Below are 21,590 nucleotides of genomic sequence, written 5' to 3'. Positions count from 1 at the left end.
CCAGTTGGTGCAGACTCCACAACACGAACCAACATTCCGAGTTGCAGTGTCCTGAGTTCAAGATTGCGGCCGACATTTTCCAACAAGAGATGCGTACTACCAATCCGCCTGAAAACCCTCCCACCACAGGGTACGAAATTGTTCCAACCACGCAGTATGGTCAAGCCATGATCGTTGAAACCTGCAGGTATTCACAAGAAGAAACTAGTCAAGAACAAAATGGGAGATTTCCTCCAGAATCGGCCAATGGACCAATGGTGCCACCAGGATCTCAGTTTCCGCCAGCGTCTGCAAATGGACCTGTAGAGGATTCAGAATACTATTTCCCACCATTGAACGACAGTGTTTTAGTAGAAGGAATCAAGGAAGTATTCCACCAATCGTCAGGAGGTGCAAACCAAAGAGTTTATCACAGGAATCAGAGAAATCCCGAACCATTAACAACATCGATTCCTCCAAACAATTTTTCAACTCCGCCGGATCCCCAAGCCAGCAACGTCCCTGAATATCCACAAAACACTCAAGAATACAGACAAAGAAATATTTCACCTCCTGCGGGAAATGAAATGAAAAGATTGGCCGCCTTGGTGTTAGATGAACTCAAGAAAGTCAAGGTAAGTTTACCACTCTATGAGTTGCTCAAAGTGTCTGAAATTAAAGAGGCAGTGATCAATAGTTTGAATGAACCTAGTGCAACGAGGTCAAATGTTCAAGCCACTATCAATGTGACTCAAGAGGAAGCCGATTCTCAAGAACAACCCGAGCAAAATGAGTGCATGGTTCAAACTATAACCTTCCCAGCTAAAAAGGAAGATATGTTGGAAGGAAAAGTATTACTCAAAAGAGGCGAAACCAAGAAAGCTCAGCCTACAGTCAAAGAGAACCTCACCACTAACTTGGTTCTACCCGAGAAGGAAGTTACAATCAAGAAAGAGGTGGTTAAAAAAGGAAAATCTGCAAGCCAAGCCAGTCAATCAAAAGAGGAGAGCCCAGCGAAGGAAGATCACTCAAAGATCAATCAAATTAAACATCAAGAACCAAGTGAAGAGAATTCAGTACCTTCTCAAGGAAAGGACGAACCGGCCCCGTTCCTGCTATCAGTCAGAATATTTGGAAAATTATTGCACAATTGCCTTTATGATTCCGGAGCCTCAAGCAATGTCATGCCCCTAGCCGTTTGTCAAAGACTTGGAATAACTCCTGCACCTACCAAGAGAAAAGTCACTCAGCTTGACAAGACAGAAGTTCCAGTCATGGGGGAATTGAACAACATTCACATGCAATTGGCCGCAGACCCAAGAGTCCAGAATTTTATAGATATATCAGTAGTGGATATTCCAGATTCATATGGAATGCTCCTGAGTCGAGATTGGTCCCGAAAGTTGAATGGATATGTATCGACCGATTTCGCACACATGTGGCTACCATGGAGAGGAGTTCCAAACCAGATTAAAATTGATAGCACCCCAAGGTTGAGATTGATGATAACTGAATATGGAGAGGACAATGAAGTCCTATTTTTAGAGTCCGACCTAGGAACATATAAACCAAAAGTAGAGGAGATCTTGATGATACAAGATATACAAGATGAGAATACCCAACAAGAGGTCATGGAGTCAACTGAGATCGTCATTGAAAGCGATCAAGGATCCGACCAAGAGGACGAAGGGATGTTTGAAAACTTCAGAAGATTTGTACAAAGAAACATCCAGCAAAGTGTGCAACTTGGCAATCTAGCATCTGTTCGAGAGTTGCTCCTTCCGAATTGGTGTAGAATTCACAATGCCGTCCACTCAGAATTATCTTGTGCTTTATGCCAGACCGCATTGGAGCAAGTAAACAAAAGAATCCCGCAGACACTAATTGTAGAGGAAGCTCAAGATTCAGAGAATGAAAGCTCTACAGACACCGAGAGTTCTGTAGAAGATGAAGTTTCGTCCGATACAACAGATGAAAGTCATGAAAGTCCAGAAACAGACAATCAAGAAAATCAGATATGGACACTAAGGTTCGACGGATCTAAGTCCAAACAAGGATCCGGAGCCGGATATGAATTAATTAGTCCTAAAGGAGAAACATACCTTGCCGCTCACAGATTACAGTTCCCTTGCACCAACAACGTAGCAGAATATGAATCTTTGGTCCATGGATTACTGTTAGCCATCCAAAAAGGGGCAAAGATACTGCAAGTATACGGAGACTCAGAAATCGCAATAAGGCAAATCAGGAAGCAATATGTTTGCCATGACAAAAGGCTAACCAAGTATAGAAATCGAGTCTGGGATCTAATTGAAAGTTTTGATGCTTTCAATATCAATTCAATTTATAGACATCAGAATCAAGTGACCAATTCACTTGCACAGGCCGCGAGCTCATTGATTCCATTAGCAATGGAAGGATTAAAGAAGTTTACAATCGAGTTAATATCAGTTCCTTCAGTCCCAGATAACATTACCAATTTCCAAGTTTTCGAAGACGACAAGCACATTTTAGACTTCCTATCCAGCACGGACGTCTTCTTAACACAGATCATAGACGAAGATGAAGTAGGTGAAGCTGAGTTCGATGCCGAAGGAGTTCTGAACTTAAAGACAAACACTATTCCAAAAGGAATGGTTGAATTAGAAAGGATTTTTGATCCTGACAAGTTGAAAGAAAAGAAGAATCACAGTGTAGAAGGCAATATGTGTGACGCGATCAATCTAGGTGATGAGACACAAGTTAAAAATGTTTTCATTGGAAAGTCCTGCACAGCAATTGAAAAAGAAGGAATCCTAAAAAACATGAGGGACTTCCCAGATGTCATTGCATGGAGCTATGAAGATCTCAAGACCTACGACACTACGATTATCACTCACACAATCCCGTTGAAACCAGGAAGCAAGCCATTCAGGCAAAGACAAAGACCCGTCAATCCTTTGTTAGAACCGCTGATATACCAAGAAGTGAAGAAGTTACTCACTGCTAAAATCATCTTCCCAGTAAGACATTCGACGTGGGTCGCCAACCTGGTGCCTGTTAGAAAGAAAAACGGAGAGATCAGATTGTGTGTGGATTTCAGAAATCTTAATAGAGCGTCAGAGAAAGATAACTATCCGCTCCCATCATTAGATGAAGTATTGCAGATCGTCAATGGATCGCAGATGATGTCCTTCCTAGACGGATATTCAGGATACAATCAAGTCCTAGTCGAACCTGAAGATCGAATAAAGACTGCTTTCACCACCAAATGGGGAACATTTGCCTATAAGAGAATGCCTTTTGGACTCATAAACGCCGGGGCCACATTCCAGAGAGCTATGGATATCGCTTTCAGAGATTTAATTGGTAAAAGCATTATTATATATATGGATGATATCACAGTTTTCTCTAGGCAGAGAGAAGATCATGTGGACGATTTGAGAAGAGTCTTCCAAAGATGTAGAAGATACGGTGTCTCCCTTAATCCGAAGAAATGCATATTTGGAGTCACAGAAGGAAAGCTTTTAGGACATGTCATCTCAGAGAAAGGAATATCTATTGATCCTGAAAGGGTGAAGGCCATATCTACTATCAATTTGCCAGCAAGCAAGAAAGAGCTCAAATCATTTTTCGGCAAAATCAACTTTGTCCGAAAATTCATTACCGGATTTGCCGAGATTGTCAGACCATTGAATGAAATGTTAAAGAAAGATGCAAAGGTTGAGTGGACTCCACAAGCCAAAAGGGCATTTGAAGAAATAAAGACCGCAATCATGGAGGCGCCAGTTTTGATTAGTCCTGATTATCTCAAACCATTTTATTTATATTCCTTCGCTTCTGATTACACTTGTGCCGCCATTCTCACCCAAAGAAGTGAAGAGAGGGATGAAAATCCCATTGCTTTCATGAGTACCCCATTGAAGGATGCAGAATTGAGATATCCAAACATTGAAAAGCAAGCATACGCATTAGTAAAGGCAGTAAAGAAGTTCAGACATTACCTCCTGAGAGCCAAGATTTATGCAATAGTGCCTGATGCGGCAGTCAAGACTCTTCTCATGCAAAATGAATTAGGTGAAAGAAGAGGAAAGTGGGTCGCCATTATCCAAGAATTTGACATTGAGATTCAGCCCATGAAACTTGTTCGAGGACAAGCTTTGGCACAGACATTAGCAATAGATGGGCCAGGATTAGTCCAACAAATTTATGAATTAGAAGATGTCACGCCTGATGAATGGTACAAAGACATTGTGACATATTTGCTTAATCACAGATGTCCCGCTCATATGGCACCCACACATAAGAGAGCATTAAGACTAAAGTGTCAACATTACGTGCTTCAAGGATCCGTCCTATACCGGAAAAATTATGAGGGAGTGTACCTGAGATGTGTTGGCAAAGACGAAGCAAAGCAGATAATTGAACATTTCCATTCCAAGTTTGGAACCGGACATGGAGCCAACCTCGCCACAGCTCACCAGATCCTAAGAGCAGGATATTACTGGCCTACGCTTTTTAAAGATACATTCAATCACATTAAGACTTGCCACACATGTCAAGTCGCAGCTATTAGAGAAAGAAATCCTGCCATGCCACTAAATCCAGTGATTGAAGCCAGACCATTTGCTAAATGGGGAATGGACTTTATTGGGGTTATTAACCCCGCATCCTCAGCACAACACAAGTACATCATTACAGCTACAGATTATTGTACCAGATGGTCAGAGGCACAGGCACTTAAGGTTTGTTCTACTGAAGTTGTAATCAAGTTTCTAGAGGAGAACATAATCACAAGGTTCGGATGCCCTTATGCGTTGGTTTGCGACAATGGATCGGCATTCACATCATTGAGATTCTCAAATTGGGCTTTTGAGTACGGGATAACTCTCAAGTTTTCATCAAATTATTATCCTCAGGGTAATGGATTAGCAGAATCCACAAACAAAAATTTGCTCAGTGTTATCAAGAAATTATTAGAGAGAAGTCCAAGAGAATGGCACACCCAGTTGAGATTTGCTTTATGGGCAGACAGAATCAGAACAAAGAACGCATTAGGCATTTCGCCTTATTTTCTAGTCTATGGCCAAGACCCAGTCTTCCCCATGCAACTCAGGATTCCAACCTTGAGATTCATTCAGGAGTACGTGGAAGACACAGATGCAGTGCAAGCCAGGTTGACACAGTTGATGAATTTAGAAGAGAAACGAGATCAAGCACTAGAGACCTTTGCTAAACACCAAGGAGTGGTGAAGAGATGGTTTGATCGACAAGCAAGAGTCAAGGCGTTCCGAATTTCGGATCTCGTCCTGTATTGGGACAAAGCGCATGAGAAAAGAGGAGAACATGATAAGTTTGATAAGCTTTGGAAAGGTCCTTATCAAATTTCAGAGATATTGGGAGAAAATGCATTTAGGTTGCAGACTTTAACTGGAGAGGACATTCCGTTGCCTGTCAATGGGAGATATCTCAAACACTATTTCCAATCCTAAAATGCCAAGGCCTTCCCTTGTACATAGCTAGTTTAGTTTGCTTTCGTCGTTTTCGTTTGTTTGTTTTTCTCGCGTTGGTTTGCCTTTTGTTTTTCTTAGTTTAGGTGCTTTTGTTTTTTTAGGTTAGTTGTTTTTGTCCTGAGGGGTATCCATTTGACATTGGGTGATTCTGTTATATAACGCTCTGACTTCCTGCCGGATTGTTGGATGCATTTGGAAAATCATGAGGTCTTTTGGAATTACTAAGGGAGTTTCTTTTAATGAAGCTTTGAGTCAGGACATATTTGCATTGAAGTAGATTAGCTTATTGAACTCACGTATTTTTGTCCTTCAGTTATTATATTTTCACACACTTATAATCTCCGAGTCATTATGGTTTACAGGCGAAGCTGTGATCAGTGAAAAATCTAAAGTCTAGCTTCAGCGCCACCGCAATCCTCAAACCCTAGTGGGTTTCACTACTCACGAGCCAAAGAATTGACAGAACTGAAAAGCAGTATCAAATGAAAAGATGAAAAAATGAGAAAAATCAAAAGAAAAGAAATGAGCTAAGAGGAAATATCAAATTGGCTAAAGGGAATATGCGAGTAACTCCATCGGGGCTATAGACGCCTGGCTGGCAATGGAGCAATGTTCGTGAGCTTGCGGCGATAACCTCGTCGGGACTATGGACGTCTGACTGGCAGCGAGGCTCTATCCAGGATGCTTTTGGAGTTTAGACGAACTATGTAGCTTATCACAGGGGAACCTGGAGATCATGATTGTCTTGTTGAGGGGAATTAACACATTTGCACACACATGGGTAACTGTGGACTTGATACTTTGTCTCAATATAATGGTCTCTTCTTGTAAGTGTTTCTTAACTCCTGGTTTTGTTGAGGGAGGTTTTCTGAGTCTTCCTTGAGAAAGATTGATTCCCAAATGTTTTGCAACATTTCTTAGTGGTGTCGCCAGATGTTGTGACCATTTCACACATCGCCCCATCGCAAATGGGGACCCCCTCTTTTTGATTGTTTTTCGCTTGTTTTCGCTTTCGTTTTTAGGGTTTTGTTAGTCCGTTAGTTGTCTGGATTTAGGGCTAAGCCTTAGGGTTTTAAATATTGCCTTTTCAAGCCAAAATCCAGTCACTTTTAAGAGTTTTTTTTGAGCTTCTTTTCTAGAATGCAAATTTTGAATGCAATGATTTCGCCAAAATGGTCTAATTTTCAATTGGAATGTTCATGCAGAGCTTAAACTTGTCTAAGTGTTGACCGTCAATATGAATTTTTGTCTGACTGAATATTTTGACCAAATTTTGACTTTTTTGAAGTTTGATCCTGGGCATCGGAATTGATTTGTTTTTGCCTCGTGAAGTGTTAAAATGTGAAAAATCTTGTTATTTTGGCCTGTAGGAGCAAAATCGCTCCTGTCCCTCAGTGAAGGACGGGAGCTCAATTTCAAATATCTCATCGTCCCTATAGAGTCCAGACAAATTTTACGTTTGAAATGATAGAGAACGACAAGATCTTTCATTTGAATATAAATTGAAGATTTTCATGAGCACAGAAATGCCTCCAGGAGGAAAATCGCCCCTGTCCCTCAGTGAAGGACCGGAGCTACAATTCAAATTTCGCCTTGTCCTTGCAAGATTTTGAAAACTTAATGATTTGAGGACGTCCGAAGGAAGATACTTTGCCAAATGAATATAATTTGAGATGCAAAAAACGAAGGAAAATGACCTATATTCACTAAATCGCTCCTGTCCCTCTCCAAGGGACCAGGGCGAGGTACCTTGTAGCTCTCGTCCCTCTCCCAGGGACCAGAGCGATTTCCTCCATTTTGCAAAATCCAGACAAGGGTCAAGGCAAGTTTACGTTCAAAAACGAAGGAGAACATGAGATGAATGCATTGAATATAAATTGAAGATTTTTGGGACGTCCATACCAGCATTAAATGCCTAGTTCGCTCCTGTCCCTCTCCAAGGGACCAGAGCGATTTTTGATATAATTGCCTTTGTTGCAAAATTACAAACAATGTCAAGGCATGGGCGGATAGAGTGAAGAAGGACGACTCCGTTGAATATAAACTTGGAACCTGGCAAAGTAAGATGAAGGCCACAAAGGAAGGATCGCTCCTGTCCCTCTCCAAGCTCACCAGGGCGATACAATGGTGATGATGCGTCCCTCCAGAGTTCAAGGTCGATCCAAGTTAGGACGAAGGGTGGCGAGGACATTTCAAGGCATTTCCATCAAGCGCAACGTTGCAAAGGTCATCACATGGAAGGATTTGCACTATAAAGACCTGGATCGCTCCTGTCCCTCTCCAAGGGACCAGAGCGATATTTCTATTAAAGCATCAATTTCAAAAGACAAGCAAGTTTCAAGCTACCAAGAGGGTCGAAAGGACATCATTCCACGCAATGAAGATGATTGCAAGTCGGTACAAACAAGAACAAGCATGTTATGATGAACTTCGCTCCTGTCCCTCAGGAAGGGACTAGAGCGATATTGATATATTAGATTAATCCATGCAAAATTTACGTAAGGACAAGACATTGCAATGTTTTGGAAGGTCCATGGTATGGTAAAAAGATGATAAACAAGAGTTTTGAACGTGAAATGATCATCATTTTGAGCATGGAGAATAGATCGCTCCTGTCCCTCTCCAAGGGACCAGGGCGATTTGCTTTGGATTCCTTGTTTTGCTTCAAGATCAAGCTAAGTCAAGACGTCTTAAGATAGCATATGGTCCAAGGCATCGTTTGAAGACAATTTGCAAGAGTTTTTAACGTCCAAACATTGCTAATCGAGGTAAAAGTCTCCCATCGCTCCTGTCCTTTGGACAAGGACCAGGGCGATATCATTAAAAACACTCACGTTCCTTCAAAGATCAAGGCGACATGAGGATAGGAAATGCGAGGGACGACATTTGGAGGACATTGCAAAGGAGATCAAAGTGTAAAGTTGCCAAGGTCAAGGAGAAAACATGGATCGCTCCTGTCCCTCTCCAAGGGACAAGGGCGATGGTCCCTTTAAATACGTCCAAACACATAATGAAGCGAATAGGAATAAGCGCAAAGGACACAAGCAATGATTTTTCGAAGGTCAAAGATACAAGATGAACATAAAAACATGGAGATCGCTCCTGTCCCTCTCCAAGGGACCAGGGCGATAATGGTCATAGGATGCACTTGCTCGCACAAGGAAGAAATTCAAGTTCGAAAGACCACCAGATGATCGATTTGGGACGTGGAAATGAAGGAATTAAACGTCGAAAACGCAAGAATCATGCCAAAGATGGTGAATCGCTCCTGTCCCTCATCAAGGGACCAGAGCGATGAGGTACGTCCCTCTATTTACATATTTTTGGGCGCCAAATTAAACAATTCGAATTTACTTTAAATGCTAAATCAATTTAAAAATAAAAAAATCCATTTTTATTGGCATTTAATGTGGCGTTAACATTTATTAATTATTTTTGCCTTATTTAAAAATCGAAATTTGCAATTAAAAAACGCAAGGCATTAGTAATTAATTAATTAATTAATAAAAAATCGATTTGAGCGCTCATATATGGAGGTCGGCCTTGTTATTTCATTGCAAATCATTTAAAAAATGGTTTTGTTTTTATTAAGTCGGCCTAAGGGGTAAAGGATGCAAGCGCTATATAAGGGGGGTAGAATTATCATTTTCTACATCATTATTTTTACCTTCCTTTATGCGAGTTGACAAGAGGCGAATATAGTGCGAGTTTTATTTATCCAAGGTGGCAAAGACACTCCAAAGGTGGTGCGAATTGCATTGAAGACCAAGGGTGGCGCGCTTAGACATTCCAAAGGTGGTGCGACTTCAAACCAAAGGTGGCGTAGACATTCCCAAGGTGGTGTGAGGCGTGCGAAGTGTGTTGGAAGAGGTGCGAATTGCATTGAAGATCAAAGGTAGAGCGAATTTGAAGATCCATCCAAGACCACGCCTAAGGCGAATTTGCTAAGGACTTGGTGATTTATTTGTGCGAAATTGAAGATCACATTCTCTCCAGAGGTGGCGAAATCAAATTTGAGGGGATCATATTGAAGATTATCTTTATACCTCAATTTTGCTTAGGCAAATTTTGTTTTTGCATTCTAGAGTTAGCTCTCTATCGAGGTATGGCGATTTAATTATTATTGTTTTATTCATTCATCGTCATATTTCAAATTTTGAATTTTAAATCTCTTAGCTCAATCGTTGTATTTTAGGAAATGATAACTCTAGGGACTTATCATGAGGTTTCCTAAAATCTATCTCTCTTATCTACGTTATTTATTGCAAAATCTATTTCTTATAATGAAATGTTGTGTAGGTATGGCAACCCCAAAGGCGGGAGCATCCACCAGTCGCTCGGCTCTCATGAAAGAAGATCAGAAGACTGAAGAAGTGGAGACCAAGATCGTGTCCAAGTGGAGCAACATTGGAGATACAAACTTGGGGAACTTTAGCACGAAGAAGTTCCGAGAGGTCCCTTACATCGGCAAGCCATCACCTGTCGCCCGGAGAATAATAGAGAGTGGCATTATCAAGGCGGCCGGTTTTCCTCCAGCTATTCAGTGCCACGAGTTGATGATCGAGTGTGCCCGTCATTACAATCCACAGTCCAGGACAATTGTGTCCAATGAGGGAAACGTTTTGGCGTACCTTTCAGAGGAAGCCATAAGTGAAGCCTTCCATCTTCCAGAGCACAGGGACATGATATACAAGAGCATTGAAGGAGCCAGATCAGTGTACGATGATGATCCAGATGCTTGTCTGAGCATAATCAACAAGAACTGGCTACTCAAGAGTCGTCCCCGTCTGAGCAAAGTACCGAACACACCACACCGGATCGATTTCCAAGAGGAGTACAGAGATTTGATTACCATGCTCAACAGAGTTACAGGAGTACCTCATGCCTTCTATTTTGAGAAATGGATGTTTTATTTCATCCAGGCGATTGTTCAAGGAAAGGGTACAATACATTGGGCTAGGATAATTAGCCATTGCTTAGACGTACAGTTGAGAAGACTCAGGGCTACTAAGTCCTTCCACATGAGTTCATATGTCATCTATGCCTTAATCAGGAGCGTTGAGTACGCAGGACTACCTCACAGAGGAGTGATTGGAAGAGGACCCGGCGAGGTCAGAGTTTGTGAATCCTATACCCACTTGCATCATCCACCAGGGAAGAACTACAAGTTAATCAATGATACTTTCACGATGAACATCACAAGGACGTTGCAAGGAGGGATTCACAACAGATTATCTCAGGATGCTCAGGAGTTAATCAAGAGGTACGGTGCTTGGTTCATTCAGTTTCCTAAGTTCACTTACATTAGAGTGTATGGATGTCCTTTACCTCCATATATGTTGCCGAGATACCCGACAGACAGGATTGTGTTACTTGAAGTAACAAGGCAGTTGGCAGCATATGTGAAGGCATTCAGACACAGACATCAGAATGGAGTTCAGGTACCTATTATTTTGGGTAATTCAGTTGAGGTATGTCCCAATGTCTCAGCCATGGATGACGCAGAGAGGGAGTTAGCCTTGTATCCTTTTTCATCTTTTGCTTGGAGGAATAGTTTTGATCCACATGGACATTTAGAGGAGACAGTCGGTAGAAGATTTAGACATGAGTACCAAATTGAAGATTTTATGATGAATCTCCTAGATGATCTTGAAGTGAAACGTAAGATACATTCTAGATTGCCTTTGGATTTCATCAGGAAATGTAAGATTTACAGAGTAGCCGACCAAGCTCAGGACAACGGCAGGCACATCCAATCTTCATATGATAGGGAGAGCAAAACAATAAGTTTGAATTGGAATGAGCCCGAAGCCGTGGATTTAGATGATTTGATGGCACCAGTCTTGTCTTGTACTCGCAGATGGGTAGACATTCAACATCAGAAGTTGAGAGAACAAGGCATAGCCATGTCTTTTACTTTGGAAGAAAAGCCAGCCGAAGGTGGAGCCAGTGTTAGTGAAGGCAATCCTAATCCTAGGAATTCAGGAGAAGGTAACCTTCGATGTGCCAGTGAGGGCAATCTCCATCCGAGAGGTTCAAAGAGAAAGGAAAGATCAGAAAAGAAAGAGCCTTCCAAGAAAAAGCAAGGTGCTAACAAAGATCAAACACCAGGTACTTCTTCCAAGCCAGAAGATAGAACAGTTCGAGTGGAAGAATCCATGGAATCGATGGTACAGAATGATAGACAGGAGGAAGAACAGGCACAGCATGTTTCATCCGATGGATCTCTCCAAGACTATGATTTAGATAATGATAATGAAGTAACATCTCCTCCCAGACAAGAAGAAGTAGTACACAAAGAAATTCAAGTTCAAGAGACAAGATCAAATATCCCAGATTGGTTGAAGGAAAGATTGACTAAGGTGATCGTAATTGAGGACGAGGACAGTGCAATCGATCTAGAGAGCCTTGTTGGACGATCACATATGACAACAGAGAAGAAGAAGGCTACAAAGATGTCCAAGATGATTCGAGATGAGACTGGATCTAGAAAACTGCAGATAGCTACACCGGCGGCAGACAAATATGAGGGTGAGATCCTAGCAGAAGACTATCATATACAGACTATTGAGTTAGGACCATCCACAGCAGAGCAGACTTTAGATGATGCCACCGACACATTTGAGGCATTGAAGGATAAATTTAGAGAAGAAGTAGAGAAGAATAGAAAGCTTGAGAAAGAGGTCGGTGCATGGAGAACATATTTCAGTCACATCAATGAACCTTTGGGACGTCAGGATCCAGTTAGATCACCATTGCAGGCATTGCCCCTTCAATCAATCAATGAAGCAGAAAGATTCAGGAATATGGTCCAGCGTACATGTAATTGGATGGATAGATCTCACACGGTGGCCATTGAGTTTATTACAAGGATGTCGAAGATCACCCACCAGGCTATCCAAGTTCTTGAGATAATCCACAGATTGATGGCAACAGTAGCTGCATTTGCCCATACCAAGGACGTTGTCATTCCTGTCTTGAAAGTTATAAGACATACATCCAGAAGAATTTTAGCACAAGAGAAGATCTTGGAAGGCGATTCTCACAGTTTGTTTCAGTGGTCAACCTTACTCCATATAAAGAGTGTTCTCTTTGAGGACATCAGTATTAGATGTGGTCAAGTTGAGGAGGTGATCAATCCGATCCAGGACAGAGTATTTGAGGTACTTCGTACCATTCTTGGCAGAAGGATCGAGGTCGAGACAGATGTGGATTTACAAGAATTTGAAGATAGAATCAAGATCATCTTCCGCAAGGACGCAGATGTTACAGATGAGCAGTATGATCAAATGTATGCCACCATGCTCCTGATTGATAGAACAAAGGAACTTGAACCTACTTGGGACACAGCTCTTCTAGATGCATTTGATCAGGTTATCCACTTAGAAGAGAGTATCAAGAATCTTCCCGAGATTCCAAGCACAGAAATCGAAGGAATCGTGACAAAATTCATTGCATATGCTAAGAAAGAGAATTGGAAAGGGAATAAGATTCTAGATGAAAGGTTGTTACAGATGACATGACATCTTATTTCTCATTGGCTGATACCTCCTAGATTTTTGTGCCAAATTTAATATTTGGCTATGTATTTAATATTGTTCAGTAAAAGGGAGGTCATTTGTAACAAACCCTAATTAGGGTTTAGGTGTCATGATCTTGTCCATTGATTTACTTTCAATCTGGACCTTTCATTGTAACTGGGGATGCTATTTATACCCCCATTTTTCATTTCATTTGTAACAGAATAGTCAATAGAGAAATAGAGAATAGAGTTGTAAGCAATTTTTATTTTGTAGCAAGATTGAGTCTTGAAGAGAGAAGTTCAAGCAATTGTTGTATATGATGACTTGGAAATCAATAAAATATTGAAGTTATGGTGTTTTGTTGCAAATTTCTTAAGTTATCTTCATGGTTGTTGGATGTACTTGAATCACGCTCAATCAAAGTAGTTTGTTAATTTGAAAGGCTAAGTGTGAGATTTGATATTTGGTAGGATTCGCAATCCAAACCACTAGCTTCTTGCTGATTGTAGGAACGCCTTGCGTGGTCGACTGGAAAACATTTTGAGTCCTTAACCTTCAAGCATTTTCGCATCTAGGATATGTACCTTCGTAGTAGTGTCCTTGATCTTTGATGCATTGAACACCATTATTACCTTAGAAGATCGCACTAATTTCAATTAAGTTGTTATCTTATGGCAAAATTGAAGTTGGTTGAGTCTTGCCAAATCTCATTCATGCTAAGTCGTTCATAGGGTTAGGCTAGATTAGACCTCTTAAGCCCTATCTTTTTTCCATTTTTTGAAAGTTCTTTTTAGATTAGTGAAATCTTCGAACTATTGAATCCGTAAGAAGCCTTGAAGGAAACAGCAAATCACATCATACCACTAAAAGCTTGTCCACACGTGGAGACCCCACCAAAAGAACCTTGGAGTCTATCTAACTGATCCTTTTTGCAGATCTTCAGCAGTTAGAGACTATTTTCTCAAGAGAGGATAAGATGCCTGTCGGTATTTTATTCTGTGTATGATCGTGTACAAAACACACGTCAACACGCTGGCACTTCTCACAGACCTGTTCCACCGGAAATTCAAAGGCAAGAAATTCCTCCCAGCACGGAACAGCAAGAGCAAGATGTTTTCATTGATACAATTCTTGGAGACATGGAGGAAGTTTCGCAGGATCAAGGGCACACAGAAATTCATGATCAATCAATCGTTGCTCTTGATTGACTCAGAGAAATGATGAGAAGGGATTTGGAAGAAGAGATAGATCCAACACAAGAATTAGAAAGACTTCTGAGAAGAATGGACAAGCCAGTAGAGAAAAAGGCAGCCAGGAAATTTTCCAAGATCACAAGGGATGAATCTAGATCCAGAACGTTGCACTTGGTCGAGCCTACGGTAGACAAAGATAGAAATGAAATCACGCCTGATGAATACGTGATTAGAGAAGTTAATTTGGGGCGTGCATCCACAAAATAGGTAGTGGAAGATTTTGAAGAATCTTCCTTGGCCATGAAGGAAAAAATGAAAAAAATGAAAGAGAAGTGCAAGAGGTTGAAGAGTGAAAACCGAGCATTATGCGAATATGTGCAAAGTTTCAAACAACCACTCAAAGAGGAAGACCCGTTCTTTGTTCTTCCTTCCTCTCTTCCTAAATAATCCATTGATGGCATTGAAGAAGTAAGGAAGAGAGCTCAATGCTCTAAGGAGTGGGTGGAAGGTGTTTTCACTTCAACAGGTGGATTCATTGAGAACTTGGCCCGTCTTCACTCCAAAAGCCATACAATCCTGGATAGGCTAGAAGTCGCAGATAGTTCATGGGAGAACGTGCACATTTACCAAGACTTAACTATTCCGCGACTCGAAGAGTTAATGAAAGTTTCTAGGCAGACGTTGATTGACGGGAAAGTTGTTCAAGAAAATGATGTTTATGATTTCCCGCGGTGGTTTTATGCCGTCTGCACTGGAAAGGAATCTTTTGAGAGATTCAGTAGGAAGTCTGCTTCTTTGAAAGACTCACTCAGGAAATTACAAAGAGAAATCTTCAATGCAGTTGAGGCACTATTTGCCAGAGGATTGACTCAGGAGGAAATGACAGTGGACTTTCTTAGGGATGGATTGCATGAATTTTTCTTTGTGGATTCATTTTCCACGACACACTTGGAAAATGTTTCTTTGTTCTCCAATACCATGCGAAAGACACAGGAGTTGGCAGCGGATTGGGAGAAGTTTTTCTCCAAGAGCGAGGAAGAAATTGCCTTGATGGAATTCAAGATGGAAAGCATGCCAAGTGTCTCTGTAGGAAAATTGGAGGTCGTCATCGCCAAGCTCATTGCATATGCCATTAATGAGCAAGATAATGGTCGTCCATTCCTAGACAAGAATCTTTTGACATAATGGCGCATGCATGGCTGGAATATTTGACCAACTGGCGGCTGGGTCAATGCATGCCAATGTAGTGTAGCGTTTTTTGCATGTCGTTATGGCATCATGGGCGATTTTGCATGGAATAATATTTATTCCATTTATGATGAATTGGGCAGATTTAATGAAAATGGTGCATTTAATACACAAGTGGACGCCATTTTGGGCATGCAGGAATTTATTGTTAATGGGCATGATGGGCATCTATTGTTTATTCCCACCTTGTTGCATCTTGTGCGTGGAATCTTTTGGGGTCAAACCCTAATTAAGGTTTTGCATGTAATCAAGGCTTGAGGCCTATATAAAGAGGTGATCCCCTCAATTGTAAAGGGAGGAGAGATTATCTAAGATTGTTGCGATAAGCTATTGAAGCAGTAAACTGTAATACATTGTTCTTTTTGAAGGTGTATACTTGTCTTGTTTTGTAGCTTGCATGGTCTTGCTTTCCTCACTTAGAGTAGATTTGTTTTCAGCATTTAGATGAACGGGATTGATGATATTGTTTGTAGTGAAATCCCTACTCATACCTTTTGTTAATAGTTGATTGTTATTAACAGTGCAAGGTTAGTCTGAGCCTTTTTATGTGGAAATTTAACTTCAATCATCGGGTGGACATTGTTCTTTTGATGGTGTTCATTGGTGTTCTGAAAATCTCCTGCACAACCTTTGAAGATTGCACCCCCTTTGCGTAGTTGTACGAAGTTGGCGAAACAAAGAGTGGTTGGTTTCACTCAAGCAATCATTGTCTCCTTTGTTCTTAGATTTTAGCATAGCTTTTCTAAACCCTCTCCTATTTACTTTCAGCATTTTTAATCCGAAAAAGTCCCAAAAAAGAGCCTTTAATAGCTAAATCATTCAAAAAATATCCTTGAAGTTTCAAATTGCAAAATCTTCTTTAAGTGTGCGTAAGTCCCCTTGGATTACCGGCAAATCACATCAAGCAAACTGAGTCACGTCCATTGCAAATCAGAGCCTTGGAGTCAATTGTCTGAACTTATTGCAATCTTAGCATACAATTGAACTTTGATCAAGAGAGAGTAAAGTGACCGTTGGGCAACTTTATTGTGTGTTAGGCATAGTCATAAAACGCACATCAACATGTCCATCCTTGCACACAGAAGTTGACTTGCAATAGATTCAAGAAGGGAAAACATTCTCAACCAGAACACATGCAGAAAAATATGTGTGCTCAAGATAGCACCTTTTTAGCAAAGATACTGGTGTGTACCACTGTATATCACACAACACTTATGTAGCAAAGTATGCTTCAAATTGTAGCTGCACAGTCCCAACACCCTGCTACATCCTTAGCCTCATCTGCAAGAAGCACCAAAAGACAACATATATATTGCAAACTAAATTTTGGTCTGCATCTTCAACACCCTAGGTGTTTCCTGAGGAAAACATGGCCTCCCGGGACAAAACATTGTAGCTGTCTCAGTAACTTATTGCAAAAGCATCACTTGCAAACAATCTTTAATGTGTCCATCCTTGCACACACACGATTATATTTTCCTCTTCTCTTTTTTCTTAACAATATTGACAACCAGATTCCAAAAAAAACTCTGACACAAAGTGCTTTAATCAAGTGGACTGAAATCTATTTCTCAGACTCCTCTTCTAGATTAGACTTTTAATCTTCTGAACAAAATGATGAAATTGTTAATTCTGTAAATTCAAAACACTCACTAATCTCCTTATGCCACACGGCAAAAAACTAATCAATCTAATACCATGGTGAAGTCAATAAACATCTCAATAACAAAGCCAGAGCACAACATAATGAACAAGACACAGAAACAACAAAAATAATATTGATTATTTTCTATAAAAATTAGCTCAAGATAGTGATACATAATACCACAACCATGACATGTAAATTCATTATCTATGACACAAAAACCATGGACTTGATTTGACTGACTTGACCTTTTAAGTTAGCCAGAACACCAAAACGAGTTTTACATTCTAACACGATGCTACATTAGAAGGTCTGGATTTATTATAGGATCCAACAATTGAATTGCCTCTGAAGATTACAGTCTGTTTCCAGTGGGGAAGAAATACCAAATGAAAAAAAAGAAGATGAGCAAAACACAAAAAAAAAATTAAAAGGATTAGCATGGGGACTTGGAAGCATTAGAAGGTATATGTTAGTCTTAGAATTTAAATAATATAGAGTAAAATAAATATAAAAAGGCCAAAATCCTTTGTGTGGGACATGATTTAAGAAAATCCTTACATATGATCAAACGCAAGGAATCTATGGAGACTAGTCTTTCCAAGTGTAGTGCTTTGCATCCTCTAGGAGTATCCTAGAACTAAAACTTCCCTCGATAACTTCTCATGAAAGTTTGTTCAACCCTATGAATTATGTAGAAATGCCATCTCCATTACAAACAATTTCTGTTTGAATTCTTTTCAGATTTCGGTGTTGATTTCCTTCACTGTACAAATACATTACATCCTTTTCACAGAAATTTTAAATGTCAGTTTTCAAAAGATAATTTAAGATTTCAGCTCTTTCTGTTTAGTTATTACCAAATTAAGAAGAACATTAATGAAGTTGTGAAATCCTAAGCAGGAAAGGTCTGACAGGGTCTATGGTGAAGATATGGACCTCGATATCTCATCCTTTCGTCAATGACAAAATTCAAAACCCCTGAACTCAAACTTGCATCCACCATATGTTTAGTGGAGCCAGAGATGTCGAAAATCTTAAGGGTAGTAATCTACAGTCAGCTGTGAACAATTTAATGTTGGACATACATAAGCATGAAGTCAAATGTGTGGTAGAAAACATATCTTATGGTGGGATTCTCCCAAATGCAGCGGGCATTTACATGCTCCATCATGACAACATGGACTTGTGAGAATATGCAATGTTCAGCGCAAGGATGTCAGAGATAAGGTGAAATTTTTTGATGAGGACAAAGGAGACAAATAGATATTTTCAAAGATAGTTGTAGTGCGTAACTTGGAATATCTGTTTCTAGCCTTTGTGGGTAGAACATGAGACCTTGCAAGGGTCAGGAAAGCACCTCTGAGTGCATAGTGCAAAGTGAAATGGAGTGAAAGTAATTATAGGATGGCTTAAGCATGGCTGAAGGAAAATGTCTTATGAATTGACCTGTGCGTTTTCTACTTTATGCAGGTGAAGTTTAAGAAAATGGCAAAAATTAAGAAATTCTTTGGGTTCTGTGTGAGGAATAGGTTGCTTTTAAGAATGTTTTTAAAATCTGAATAACTGAGCTTCAAATTTTAAGCTGTGCAGATGAGTAAACATTTGCCTATGCCAAAAGCCTCTTCACAATGAGACCAAATAATGAGAAAGTTGGATTCAAATTTTAGAATGAGACATGGAAAAGATAAGGGTTTCCAGCCTTCGCTAAAATCCTCATGAGCCGAAATTAAATTTAAGAATGAGACATGGAATAAAGCAGGTTTCCGGCCTTAGCTAAAATCCTCATTGTCTGAAGGTGGGGGTCAAGGATATGGATTGATGATAAAGATTTTAAGCTAGTATTTTTCTATCTCTAGCAGTTCGGTTCAGCCTTGGTTGAGGCAATTCATGGTGAGCTTGAGTTAGCCTTAGAGGATTCCCTTGTTTTGTCGGTCTGTCTCACATTGGAAAAGAAATGATTATAAAAAATATTGTGAAATTGCTTGAAAAGATTTGGATTAGAATACATACAAAACAAGATACTTGCTTTGAGATTAATTTTCATGTATTTAAATCGACGACATAGAACAAATCTAAGTTTATGTAATGATTTATTGAGATTCAACTTTCAAATTAATCATATTGACCTATATTTATTAAGTGGTGGCTCAGAAGAACCTATCTATTAAACTACTATGATGCTCGCATGCATGAAGTACCTGGACTTTCAGGGAAATCCAGAACTACATAGAAAAAGTCCTAAACTTTCTCAGCTTGTTAAGGCTTAGTGAATGTTTATAATAGCTATAGGCCCTGAAATGGATTAAATGTTATATGCTGTGCTCAAGCATTCCTCTTTGTAATTGCTGGCAAATTATAGAGAAGATTATGAGTGAAGCATTTGATAACATACATGTCTCAAAATAAGTGAAAGGAATAACTACATACGGTTGACGAGGCGTCCCCAAAGACTTTCGCGATGGCTCGTGTTTTCCGTTGTCAGATAATGATGAAGGCTTCTTCTTGTTTGACTCCGGAGCCCCAGGAGGCCGTTTCTGATGCAAACTCTGCCTCCTGTTTGGCAGCGACGGAGATATGCCTGTTGCCTCATTATTCTTCATCTCCTCAATTCAATTTGACAATCAATAATAAGTTACAGATTTAATCTCCTCAAACTGCGAACAATCTTGATTCCAATTTCGTACGTATAACGCTTCAAGGAAGCGATTCCCTCGCTCAATTGAAAAAACTCAAAACAAATATTCTGTATAACTTCCAAAAGTTAATTCTTTTGTAGATACTTATAAATCTATGATAGAGTTATGATAGATTTGTCTCCTCCTGGGAAGGAAATTGTGCCCAAATCCTCCGACGAAGGGAAATTCAACCCTAGCTATTTATTGATCCTCAATCAGTAAATAATTATTTTAATATCCATATCTTTTGGAGGCCGAACTGCATGTTTCCTCCCATTTTTTCTAGTTTGCATTAATTGGAAAGTCAAAATGGAGGAATCTCTTCGTCGTGAAGAGACGCCCTGTTGGCAAACAGAATTTTATAAAGACAAGTGGAAAATGCGCGATTTAACGACGACTACCTCATATAAGCTAATTCACTGGACAATGGGAAACCGTCAAACAAAAGATGTGGGGCCAAAAATTGGCAATGTCCATTTTGAGCCTTTCCCGCCCGCCAAATTTGACACGTTTATGTTTCTGCTTTCCCCTGAGAAATTCCGATGCCTTCAATTTTACTTATTTTTCTCTTTTAATATGTAGGTTCCTTTTTTATGGACACCACCCTGCCTTGTACTCTTATAAAATGTGGAGTTTTATTTTGAAATAGTTGATTGTATGGCGAAGAATAAAAGGTGATAATTGCTGTTCTCCAGCAATGAGATCCACTCGCTGTCTCTTTCTTTGTCATGAAGATAACTCTATCCAACAACCAACAAAAATGTGAGGAAATAAATCAACCCTCCACTAATAAATGGATATGTACATTTTTGGAAGTAACTTGTTAAGTAATGATAAAAATTTAGGATGTAGGGGAAGGGTATATCAGGTATAGTTAATTTTGTATATCTTAAGTTTTTAAATGGAATATTGAATTTTGACTTGATTTTTTTTTGTTGTCTTTTATATGTGATTTAAGTTCTTATAGTTATTATTTTGGCTTTTGGATAGTTATGACGAACGTTGTGGGATTCATCATGCATGCAAGGTTCAAAAGTGGTCATTTTGAGTTGACATCCCATACATATTCCATATTGCCCGATTAATCATTCACTTTGACCACCACAATATTTGCACAATTGATCCAATACTTATACACAAAGTCCCAATAATCATGTGTTATTGGTGCCAATAAAGTTGCACAATTGGTCTAATTACTAACTTGTTTTCTAGCTATTCAGTAATACCAATGGGCTAGTATTGACCCACTAGATGATTTTTTAGTGGGCTTTTAATTAGTGAAATCCAATGAACATTAACTGAAACATGGATTGTAACTTGGCCTCTTCCCCTAGAGTTGGATTTGAAGAATAAATGTGAAATTAAATTTGTAGCATCTGAATAAATTAAATATGATATTCAATTTAATTTTGGATAAAAGATTATATTATAGAAGGCATTAAAAAATGATTTGTCACTATATTAAAAAAAAGGATCTTTGTTTAGATGAATGTCTTTGAATCTATGAATCGGTTGTACTTCACTTGAATTCAAATATGTGCCTAAAAAATTAATCTGGGGTGCAAAATTCAACTTAGACCTAGGGAAGTGTATTGGTAGGGAATTAATGATAGCAAATGTATCTCAACGTGTTCTACCTTCACCTAAAGTGGACTAACGTGCTAGGGAAATCTTTAATATCCTTTGGTCATGTCCCTAAGTGAAAAATTTAGTAACAATGAACAAACGTCAAAGATAGTAAGAAAGCATGTAATATGCCTAGGATGATTATGCAAGCAAGCACTGCATAATTGATACTCCTTTAATGCTCTTAACCTAGATCTCACACATTT

General features: G+C 39.6%; 1 protein-coding gene across 1 annotated transcript in view; it reads right to left on the bottom strand.

Moving 5' to 3' along the window:
- The window catches only part of LOC131038528 (CBS domain-containing protein CBSCBSPB3), a 94,546-nt gene extending 74,314 nt beyond the window's left edge, over window positions 1-20,232 (bottom strand). Inside the window, exon 1 of the mRNA XM_057970981.2 lies at window positions 19,511-20,232. Coding sequence (XP_057826964.2) covers window positions 19,511-19,683 — 173 coding nt within the window. The 5' untranslated portion in view covers window positions 19,684-20,232. The remainder of the gene's footprint in view (window positions 1-19,510) is intronic.
- Window positions 20,233-21,590: the final 1,358 nt, after the last annotated feature.

This window comes from Cryptomeria japonica, chromosome 10, assembly GCF_030272615.1.
Source record: "Cryptomeria japonica chromosome 10, Sugi_1.0, whole genome shotgun sequence".
NCBI lineage: Eukaryota > Viridiplantae > Streptophyta > Pinopsida > Cupressales > Cupressaceae > Cryptomeria > Cryptomeria japonica.
The sequence above is the reverse complement of the archived record's forward strand: the minus strand, read 5'-3'. Positions and strand labels throughout refer to the sequence as shown.